Source organism: Taudactylus pleione, unplaced genomic scaffold (genome assembly GCF_031769625.1).
Source record: "Taudactylus pleione unplaced genomic scaffold, aTauple2 ptg000019l, whole genome shotgun sequence".
Taxonomy (NCBI): domain Eukaryota; kingdom Metazoa; phylum Chordata; class Amphibia; order Anura; family Myobatrachidae; genus Taudactylus; species Taudactylus pleione.
In genome coordinates, this window is record NW_028284421.1 from 452,263 (window position 1) to 464,367 (window position 12,105).

At 41.0% G+C, this 12,105-nt stretch overlaps 1 protein-coding gene across 3 annotated transcripts in view; it reads right to left on the reverse strand.

The window, feature by feature from the left end:
- WDR72 (WD repeat domain 72) overlaps window positions 1-12,105 on the reverse strand; it is a 363,484-nt gene that overhangs the window by 244,893 nt on the left and 106,486 nt on the right. For all 3 annotated transcript variants that reach the window (XR_015869431.1, XM_088443051.1, XM_088443041.1), the window contains exon 2: window positions 5,148-5,312. Coding sequence is in view for 2 of the 3 variants with exons in the window: in XM_088443051.1 (XP_088299177.1) it covers window positions 5,148-5,303 (156 nt within the window). In the remaining variant the exon portion in view is untranslated. The remainder of the gene's footprint in view (window positions 1-5,147; window positions 5,313-12,105) is intronic.

The window sequence follows — 12,105 nt, forward strand, 5'->3', positions numbered from 1 at the left end:
TTCATTCCAACCAATCAACAAGTTGGCTGGTTGGATGTAAGTTGGTCTAGTGTGTGGCCAGCTTTACTACCACTCCCCTCTCCTGAAGCAGTACCAACAACTAAAAATAGGACTCCTTCCACTAGGTACAAAATGCTCTGCTCCTGAACTTCCCTCTTAATTTATGATTGCAATTACCTGTGTTGAAACTCCTTTCTCACCAATTAACTACTTCAGCACAGGTGACATAATTTTGTTGATTGCCATAGTAATCCTGTAATATTTTCATAAGAGAATATGCCATCTGCCCTCACTTTTACCTGGATGCTGACTACTCTTTGGATTACTACCTATCCTGGCCCTTTTATCCTGTACCTTGGACCATGTTTTGCCTGTTCTATCTAATATACGTTTGCACTCACCTGTATATATGCTGCCTTTGGACGTACCCTTTATTTAGCCATGTGTCTCTAATATCTCTTGTGTCAGAATATGCTTATACTACATGTGCACAAAACCATGAAGCAACAGAGTACTGATCAACATATTCAATTAGAGGGGAAAGGGGTTGCTAAAATTGGCACTATGACTAACTAGGGTCAAGGAGAATGGTCAATAACTTAAACACATCTGATTGTGTAGTGAAACTACAATCCCACAACAATAAATGTTGCATTTTTTAGTTGTGTCCAATATCACTGTTGGTCTTCTTAACCCTCTCTAATTGTTCAGAAATACATAGATGAAGAGTTTGTGCATGACATTCTAGAATAACCTGACCAAAATGAAGTAGTGTCATCAGATATAATAAGCAATTTATGAGGAACAGCAGAGTCACTGTGCACATGATGAAGTTTTGTGATACCATGTAGCTAATTTTAAATACACAACTTTATATGGGAAAGGGTACTGGATCTGCAGGCCAAGATGGGGATATCTACAGTAGTACAAAATGTAGCATCTTCTAATAGGAGCAGCAAAGTAGATTGGGAGAAGTTTGTAACTAGAATGGGCAGTTCCAGTATAAGGATGTGTCCATGCTTTTTGTTACACTCTTCTGCACACGCTTCTGAATATTTTGTTGCCCTTAAATTACCTTTAATTTCCTTAGTAACGCCATATAAACAGTTAATATAATGCACAACTAATTTTGCCAATTTAGAGGAGGATGGTAACTTAAAAAAAATGTAGGTTGACTATAAAATCCAGGATTTTTTTTTTTTTTAATGGACAGATGTTTTAGGCGATAAAAAGGAGAAGTCCAAGGAGACTTGGGAGCATATGTATCAAAGCTTGATGGGAGATAAAATTGTGAAATATATATCACCAACCAATCAGCTCCAAACTATCTTTTTTTAAACAAAGCCTGCAAAATGTAAGTTAGAAGCCGATTGGTTGGTGATATATATCTCACAATTTTATCTCACATCAAGCTTTGATGCATATGCCCCTAAGTTTGGGCACAGATCAGACAATTGGGCATTGTTAGTATAGATACAGTGAATATGCTAAAACAGCAGCTGTTAAATGATCACAAATCTATTTCAATTGGCTTTCCTTATTGACTAAAACGTTTTGCTGCCTGCCCTGACCTTTTGAATGGTTTTGTACTACTCTGTCTATCACCAACCCATGATTAAGGACTTTATTGCTTTGATTAATCTGTAGTGTGGTACTGGGCTATAGAACCTATTGCCAGTAATCTTTTGATTATTATTTAATTTTATGACTCTAGCACCTGCATAGTAACATGGTTAGTTTTACATGCACTCCTGCAGAACCACTTGCCAGTGGTGTTGTTATTGGTGATATTACTATGCATGCTGTATTAGTAGAATACTAAGAAACTTAAATATGATACAACCTAAGAGCGCTAGTACATACAGTACAGGACAGGATAGGTATTACCAATAAATAAGACCACAGATGGCTGGTGGAATGTAACTCACTTTATATACAGTATGTGATTACATACTTCAAAATGAAAGAATTCCCCTGCTGCTGGTAGTGGTAGATTTTCAGGTGGTGTGAATACCTGATAGGCAGGCAATAAATAGAGCCAGGAGGATGAAGAAGATTAACGGAGATAAAGTCAACTGCAATCCTGTAAGTTCTACAGTCAATTGTGGAGTCGCTGACTCTTTGAACCATGCTTAGATAATGCAAAAGTAATATAAGCACAAAGTAATAGCAGGTGCTGTAATCAGAGAGTAGACTTGCACTGCCACTAGATGTGAACAACATTTTTAAAACTGTTCCATGAAAAATTCACCACATTCCTGATTTGGTCATAATGTTTGGCACATTTTGGCCACAGGAATATATCCACAAATGGTTCCAGTCCTACTTAAACATCAGCACCACAATGCAGAATGAACTGTCATTCCAGCTCTCTCCATAAACTATACATTTTGTGAAATACAAATTTCAAATTCAAGTTTTAATGCAGAGTTAGACACAAGATATATATATATATATATATATATATATATATATAAAAATGCAGACTTCATTGTGTCAAAAAAGTTATACAATTTACATTGTACATAGAGCTGCATGCTGCATGTGTTTTAAGATATCTGCAACTGCACAATCAGTAAAGTGAGTGTGGTGAAGTAAGGCATACCTTAAGCAACAGCAGGGGGAAGAAAAGCATGGGTGACCCCGAAAATTCAATACCAGCACAAGACTATGAGAGGCAGGGCTGGTGCCACAATAGCAGCATGACAACCAGTCCTTGGCCATTTAGCCAATTTCCCCAAGAGGATCAGGTCCATGTGAGGTCGATGTGGGGTAATATATCTTGGAAAAATAGAAATATGCAATTTTTGCCTGGTTAACTACTGGAACCAGCAATACCTGGCAGCCATAAACTTTTTGGACATGCTGGTGCTTGTAAAATTGTAAACATCTGCATAAACTTTTATCCAGGGCTTGCTAGGATCTGTAGTTCAGTGTTAGAGATGCTTGTTCTTATCGCAGGGGACCACATTACCTTTTATAGTGTCACCAGCCATTATATATATATATATATATATATAAAACCACACATAAAATACTTGTCGTCTGGCATTCTGCTCTGATATGTATGACTGCTCCTGTGCCCTTCAAATAAGGAACAGTTATGGCAATAGGTGGCGGTACTGGAAGTCTTGAAGAGGAATATATTTGGTCCTGTAATACCAATGTTTCAGGGTTTTGTAGCCCTTTTGATTGTTACCTGGAGAAGAGCAACAAATCCCTGAAACATTGGTATTACAGGACCGCCACCTCTTGCTTTAACTGTTCTTTATACATAGGGCAAAGGAGCAGCCATATATATCAGAGCAGAGTGCCAGAAGACAAGTATTTTGTGTGTGTGTACACTGTATATATATATATATATAAATATATACACACACACACACACACACACACACAATCCAATAGTCCGGCACTCCCTAATGATAGAAATAAGTTTGCCCCATTACCAGCATCAGCATATCAACATGCTATAATAAAGGAGCAGAGTATATGCGGCATAAGACACATAAGACAAGTCTTCCTGTGGTCAACGTTTCAATGGCTATGCATTTTTGTCAGGCAGGCACACGCTTATCAACGGCGGGAGTATGTAGTCCGGGCGGAAGTCACATCGCACGGGGACCAACACCTTGGGCGGAAGTGATTCCCTGGCCGGATCGTTGAGACTGCGCGGTACTAGAAACAAACTTGGCTCACACGGGTGGAAGTGACACCGGGGCCCGAAACATATGACCGCGGGGTCTTAACATGAAGAAGGTGGCTTCCAGTACTAATGTCATCATCCGTTTTGAGCAGCCACTTTCATTTTTTTGTTTCCATATCGATCACATTGATTTAAGACTGATTTTGGATGACGAGTTAACTAAATGGAGGCGGGCACCAGAAGTGATGCTCAAATTTAATCTAATCAGTCCCTATCAATGGGGGTATAAATAGAGAGACACCCCACTGGGGATGCAGTTCATTTACCGACGTCCGGAATGTCGGACATCGGAATCCCGACGCTGGAAGCCCAACTCTATACTAAAGATAGGTGTCTAAATACCGACTGCTATCTTTAGCCAGATGCCGAAATCCCGACACTCGCCATTCCGAATGAAGGTAAGCGGGGACTGTTAGCTGTTAGCCACGGGGGTGGAGGGTTAGTTTTAGGCACCCCTGGGGGGATTTAGGGTTAGGCACCACCAGGGAGGGTTAGGGATAGGCTAGCAGACGGGGGGGTTAGGGTTAGGTGCCACTGGGGGGAGGGTATGGTTAGGCACCCACCAGGAGAGTTAAGTTTAGGGTGTGGGAAGGGAGGGTTAGGCATCACCGGGTGGAGGTTAGGGTTAGGCACCACTGAGGGAGGGTTAGGGGGGAGAGGGGAGGTTTAGGGTATTTACAAGCCCCAGTCGGGATCCTGATGGTTCGGGCTTCCAGTGTCGGTATTTAGTCCACCGGCAATACATCTGGTGGCATTATATACCGATTCTCCCGACTGGAGCAGTATCCCCTTGATGAAGTCCTGCTGGGACGAAATGCATTGGGACCTCCTACCTTTTGGTACATGAACTATTTTATTTCTTGAACTCAGATAAACAATCAAACATTTTTAAAGAACTTTTTATTTCCTTGTATATTTCAAAAAATAGTATTGATTTCTGTCTTGTAGCAATTTTGTCTATGTGAGCCTTGGTGGAGTGGACAAATATCTAATGAATTCCTTTTTATTATTTTAATTTTATCACTTGTAATAAATTGTTTGATTTTTACTTATAAATAAATTTTATTGATTTTTATGCATATTTATATCTTAAACACGCTGGCTGCTATTTATATTAATTCCACTATTTGCACTTTAATTAGTTATAGTATTTAACCAAAACTATATTTCTATTGATGTGAGCTGACGACCCTATATCTGGGCATTGCGGTTTGTTTACACTTGTGTGTTTAGGCAAATTTAAGCCTTTCTATCTAATTTTAGTTGATGGGTTTTAATTATTTGGCGCTGCTCCATATATGTTTTCCACACATATATATATATATACACATTTTGAGCTCATCTGCATGTACATAACCTGTAACTGTCAGACATTTTTCATAAACCAATCACACACATGGATCCATGCAATCAACTTGTTAAAAAGTCTTTACTCACAAACCTTCATTTCCATTGACAAATGCCAAAGACATATCTGTCCCTCCAGACTCCCAGTGACAATGGTTTTCTGATCATCTGTTATCATCATGGCCGTGATACTGTGATCAGGGGCCCGGTTTCCCCATAGTGCCACGGATTGGGTGGTGCTCTTCATCATGAGCTTAGCCTGTAATCAATAAATAAACTTTTTATATTTCCACATCAGTTTAGGTTGTGAATATAAATACTGTATTTATGGAAATTCTGACACCTACAAAGTTCAAACACATATTTCCTTTCTATATTTGGACAACCAGTAACTTTAACATTCATCCTTTTGAATACTCCTTAGAACATGTCTCTCACGTGCTAGAAACTGAAATCTCTTATTAGTTCCAGGAATTGTTGAAATAAGTATTTTTGGAGTTATGCACAAATAATATGTTAATAATCAGGGCCGTTTTAAGAGATGAGGGGGCCTGTGTGCAGACTCAATGCGGACCCCCTCCTCTCTCATGCGCTGCCATGGCAGGTGGGGCAGCAGTGGATTCTAGCTTAGTGCCAGAATCTACTGCGCATGCGCGGGTTTCCGGGGAAAATAGCGCCCGTGCCGTTTTCCTGGGACAGCAGTACTGCGCATGCGCAGAGTCACTGGGAAAATGCCGCCGCCATTTCTCAGTGCGGAGCAGCACGCTGGTGACTACGGATGGGTAAGTATGAAACTATATGGATGCAGGGTGTGTAGTGTGGGCCCCCCTGGTCCCAGGGGCCCGTGTGCACTGCAAACCTTGCACCCATTATAGATACGCCCCTGTTCAGAGTGATTGTCATTATTAAGCACATGTATCAATTTGGGTTACTGGGGAACTGGAAAATATTTAACACTCAATATCTTAATAGCTAGTTTCTTCGATGTTGCTATTTACAGTAGTTGTATTGAATCACTGAACTACTTAATTTTCAATGTTACCAGTGTAGTGTGAGCACAACTGATGTTACTGATTCTGGGGCCTGATCAGAGTCGTACGGTATTGCACTGTATTTGTGCGCAGCAGCTGTGCAATACTGTACAGCTAATATGCTGTACTATATGGTATTGTACAATCTCCTGCCAGCATCCGAGTGTACATACTCTTTCTCTGCAAACACCAGCTTTCTCCTTCATAAACCTGTGAGGTCTGGCAGAAATCTAAGCACACTTTCACAAATGAAGTTGCTCCTCAGCTAATTTGTGCTTTGTGAGTGACCTCATCAGTGTATACCTACACTGCCATCATAGATAAACATGCCTAGGTGCAATATCACAAATAACTGGAATGCACCTGCTATAGGAATGCCATCCTACAGGGAAAGAACAAGTAAATAAAAAATGTATGGCAGCGCTATAACCAGGCAAATCCTACTAATAATGTACAGAAGTATTATATTGGTCAGCTTAAGTAAATTACACACATTTATTACACATCAAGTGCTGGTACCTGACTCACACAATTATATTTAAAAACCACAAAGTTTGAACCAAAGAAATAAATCTTATGGTGCATACACATGGTCAGATTTTGTGTCAGATCTGAATGCTAACGATTGTAAAAAACGCTCAATCGTTCATATCTGTGACATGTGGTGCATGCATCCACGAATGATGCGCGTTCCCGCATGTCAGATAACGATCTCTGAAATCTGATGTGTTTGCAGTCAGATTTGAACGATTTCATTAATTTTAATACTGTCAGAAATCGTTCAATCGTTCATGAAACCATTCAAATTGTTGTAAAATTCGTTCAATAGTTCATCAAATCTGACCGTGTGTATGCACCATTACCAGTAAAAACAAATAAGTTAAAAATAAATGTAGCAAATGATAAACTCAAAAAATTTAACAAATGTAATCAGTGTCCTGATGGACCAACAGCTTCTGAATTGAAGCTCAATGCTCTACCTGTTGGGAACAAAGAGCACTGGACTGAGCCACAGAAACAGTGTCACCTGTCAGTGTTATTTGTGGAGACCGGATCACAATAAATCCACCAGTTTGGATAGGTCCTCCACTGAAGTCAGCAACTTGTTGCTATATTCCACACAAGAAACCTTCTTATACTGAAATCGCTGTATCCCATCTGTATGGTCAATACCTTTAGGATTTGGGATTTGAGATCTTCTTTCCAATAAATCATTCCACTCTGTGGACAGTGGAAAAACAGAGACCGCAGTGCAATGTACACTCTCAGGTGCCACTGCGATTTCAGTATAAGGAGGTTTGTTTTGTGGAATATAGCAAATAGTCGCCTACTTCAGTGAAAGACCTATCATATTTACTTATATCTACAATCACACATACAAACACTGCTTTATTTGCAAGGCACAGGTAATCTATCACATATACAGTACAACAGTCACAAGGAGATATGTTCAGTATCCCAGCACAGGAGATGCCAGAACTTAGAATACCGGCGCCAGAATCCCGACACCTGTCAGATTCCTGAAGCCGGCATCCCGAAGGTAAGTAGCAGGGCTGGGGGGAGGGTTAGCATTAGAGATTAGGGTTAGGCACTAGGGGGTGGGTTAGCATTAAGCACTAGGTGGGGAGGTTAGGTTCAGGCACCAGGGAGGGACCGTCAAGTTAAGGGTTAGGGTAGGGAGAGGGTTAGGATACCTACCGACTGTTGTCAGTATCCTAACCCTGTCGGGATTTTGACCGCCGAGATCCCGAGCACTGGCATCCCGTACCCATCCCGTTACAGGTACTGAAAACTCTCTTGCACTTTCATTCAGTGATCTGCAGTCATAAAGTATGTCAGTTTATTACCTTCCATTAATCATATTATTAGTATTTTAAATCAGATATTATTATTTATTATTGTGAAGCATCATCAAAACTTAGAACACTACAATATTTGTACAAGAGCACATTATGCACACTCCAGAGCATGTACACAGAAGCAACATAATGCATTGTGATATCGGTCAATGCAAAAAGCATTCTTGTAAAAGTACCCATTCACACCTGCTCATACATATTTATCAAATCCAGATTTGGGGTAAATCTGTGTTTCTCTATACACATGTGTATGAGCTCAGAGATTTCTTTAGTAAAAATATCTATATACATTAGGTTTCACATCTTTTTTTTAATATAATATCCCACTAAAAGCTGATTCTCATTTACAGATGACAAAACTACCAATCAAGCAAAGTAATAATTTTAAAGGCATTCCTGATACACTCATCCATTTTGATCCTGTTGTTTGCCACAATGTCTTTTGTTTCAACTTGTAGTTTTTTTTTCATAAAGAACCAGTTTAATAGCCTATTCAGCAACCCGAGAAAATGACAAGTACCAGGCCCATCAGTTTCATCAGTCATTATGTCACCCATGTAACACTGCCAATTAGTTATGCCACATGACTGATCCAAAAGAGAATGAAATTGTTCAGATGCATGTCTCCCAATCCAGGCAAAATCAGGACACAAAAATCCAATCCCTGTTCCATACAAATCAAGCCCACAGTTTATAATTACCCTGCCTCAATGGCCTGATCATGCCCACTTTCTGACAAAGCATGTCTATTTTTGATGGAGTGTCATCGATTTCCCTGCAATCACCATCCTCTTTGGCTGCTTGCATATTAATATCTCATTTATCAACATCACGGCATATGTCAACTTGGGGCCATCTTTTAAGATGTTTTATTTGTCATTTCTATTTAGAATACTCCTGAGGACGCAATCTCCATCCTCTTTGAACTTTTACAAATCAGGGTTGTCTACTGGAATGGGGGCTGGTTATCAGGAATGCCTGTAAATCTGGTCTGGAGATTCTCAAATTGAGCTGAATGTATAAGTCCTCATTAAGAGTTGGGTACACATCCATATGTGTGTCATAAATATACTAATTTCCAGACTGTGCATGTGTGCCAAAATGTGTTCCTACACTATCTAGATTTCACCATATCGTGGGCTTTCAGACCCCAATACTTGAAGTAGTAGAACAAGGCCAGGCAAGCATAAGATCAGAAATGGCCTCTATACATATGTCTATCATTACCTCTAGAGTTGCTGCCTAATGAGACTTAAACAGATCTCTTTTGTGGGTATGAGTCCTGGGGCATATTAATCATTAGCATTTATAGCATATGTAAACTTGGGGCCATCTTTTAAGATGTTTTATTTGTCATTTCTATTTAGAATACTCCTGAGGACGCAATCTCTATCCTCTTTGAACTTTTACAAATCAGGGTTGTCTACTGGAATGGGGGCTGGTTATCAGGAATGCCTGTAAATCTGGTCTGGAGATTCTCAAATTGAGCTGAATGTATAAGTCCTCATTAAGAGTTGGGTACACATCCATATGTGTGTCATAAATATACTAATTTCCAGACTGTGCATGTGTGCCAAAATGTGTTCCTACACTATCTAGATTTCACCATATCGTGGGCTTTCAGACCCCAATACTTGAAGTAGTAGAACAAGGCCAGGCAAGCATAAGATCAGAAATGGCCTCTATACATATGTCTATCATTACCTCTAGAGTTGCTGCCTAATGAGACTTAAACAGATCTCTTTTGTGGGTATGAGTCCTGGGGCATATTAATCATTAGCATTTATAGCATATGTAAACTTGGGACCATCTTTTCAGATACTTGATTTGTTATTTCCATTTAGATTATTACCAGAAAGAAGACTCATATAATTTATAAGACCATAGACAATGGATGTGCAGATGTTTGTATAATAAAATAATGCAAACAAAGTAATACAATTAGAGTGTTTACTATTAATACTGCCTGGTCACATCCCTACATTACACATTCTGATGTACCCCAACAGTTTTGGAGTTACAAGTATCTGGAGCCTCAACATGCATATGTAAGTACACCTGTTTTGCAACAGAATCTTTAAGTGAATGTTCCTAGTGAAACATGTCTCAAACTCTACATGAGACCCAAATTGCTAATCCACATATATACACATATTGTAACTTTGTAAGTGAGACTCCATATGTTATATGTTTTTATATTATTCAGTTAGCAATAAAATGTACTTAAAAGAATTCATATTTATAGTTGATATCATTCAGTTGGCATACAAAGACCCTGGTGATATGCTTGCAGCACTAAGATTGGTCCTCTGGTGGCATATGTTGAGACTAGCAAAGTCAAGCCAATATCAAATGAGCATGACTCAGTAAACAGAGGTCAGGACAGGTAGCAGACAGCAGATTTCAAGTAGCATATTCAAGGTCAGGACAGGCAGTAGACAGCAGATTTCCAATAACATAGTCTAGTCAAAACAAGCAGCAGAGACTGGATATTCAGTAATATAACTGGAGTAAAAAAATAAGAAGGCAGCAGAAAACAGATATTCAGTAATGTAACCAAAGTCAGTAAAGGCAATAGAGGGCTTGATTCACTATGGATCCCTATTGCGATCGCATCTGTGATTACGCACGTAGATGTGCTGTGAAAATATGCTAAAATTTACAATAGCAAAGGCAGCATAGAGACATCCTCTACCGCTTTCTCACATCTGTTAGGCCTCGCAGACCTGCGTGTACATCGGTATCATCGAGTAACATTGGCCCCTCACGCACAATTACAACAGGTCTGACCTACTCAGAAATTGCAACTGTCGTTGCACGCAGTGGGTACACAAGCTGTGTATGCCGTCGCAGTGGCTAATTTATGTACGACCAAGTAATGGCGTTCAAACGAACAGGCACGTCTGTGTTTCCACAACCACTCCCCCGTCACCACCCCGAAAACACTGACGTCCCCTCCCTTGGTCTGCGATGGCTTTGTATCTGCATAGGTGATCACAGTGCGATCGCAATGTTAACTCACGTTCGCGCCCTGCGGTGCATAAGCATGCGCAGTACGCACCATCGACCAATCTGCGTACGCTGTTGCAGTTGTGATCCATGATGAATCAGGCCCAGAAAGCAGATTCCAAGTTACACAGTCAAGGTCAGCATAGGGAGCAGATGAAATCAATTCTGTGGTCCTTACTTAATTCTTGTTCCTTTTAGTGTGTTAAGATGCCTCCTAGTACAATTACTAGAAATTGTGCTTTTTTGTGTAAATGTAACAGTGCTCAAAGCCGCAAGAAACAGAACATAAGAAAATAATAAGATGTTCGAACTGGGTCTATTGTTTCTGTGTACAGGTTGTTCCAAATATGTTTTGCCACAAGTGCAGGGCTTCCTCAGTGAATCTATTTTTTTTTCAAGTAGTAGTGTGGGTGCAGCAATATCACATTGTATGCACAGATGAGTCTTTTAAATTGGAGTTCTGAGGATGATTAGTCACATGGGATGATCTTGTCTATTCTTGGGGAACCTTCCACTCTGACAGATGTGCCACACTGCTGTCAGCAGCACAAGTACCAGTGGCATAGCCATCTTTTGACAAGGGGGGAAAATAGACACTCGAAGTGCCAGCTCCACATCGTTACCGCATTCCCTTTCTTTATCACAAGGTCGCTCACATCCTGATACCCAGCCCAGTGAGCCCCACACTCAGGGCCGCCATCAGGGGGGGACTGCCGGTACTGGAGTCCCGGGCCCGAACACTTGGGGGGCCCGCCGGCACCTGCTAGTGTCCGTTTGCCTGCTACTACCCCCTGACAGGCCCAATGGTAGCACGCTGCAGGCATGCAAGTGCCCACCGCTATTCCCCCGGGCGCCCCTCCCCGGAGCGCCGGCTCCTGGAGGGCGCCCTTGCGTCCCTCCCACAAAAATACCTGCCTCTAAAAGGCAATCTTCATCATAGTATTGGCGGCGGTGCCAGCAGGCCCTAGCCATCGCTAGCTATTCCAGACCCCACTGTGTTCTATCCCCAGCCGGATACAGGGGGCGAGAACCAGTACCTACCTCCGGGCGCCCCCGACCGGAGGTGCTCCCTCCCCTCCTCCCTGACAGGAACAGCGCACTCACTGCACTGATGATGTCCGGGCTCCCCAGTGCTTGCACTGCAGTAACGGTC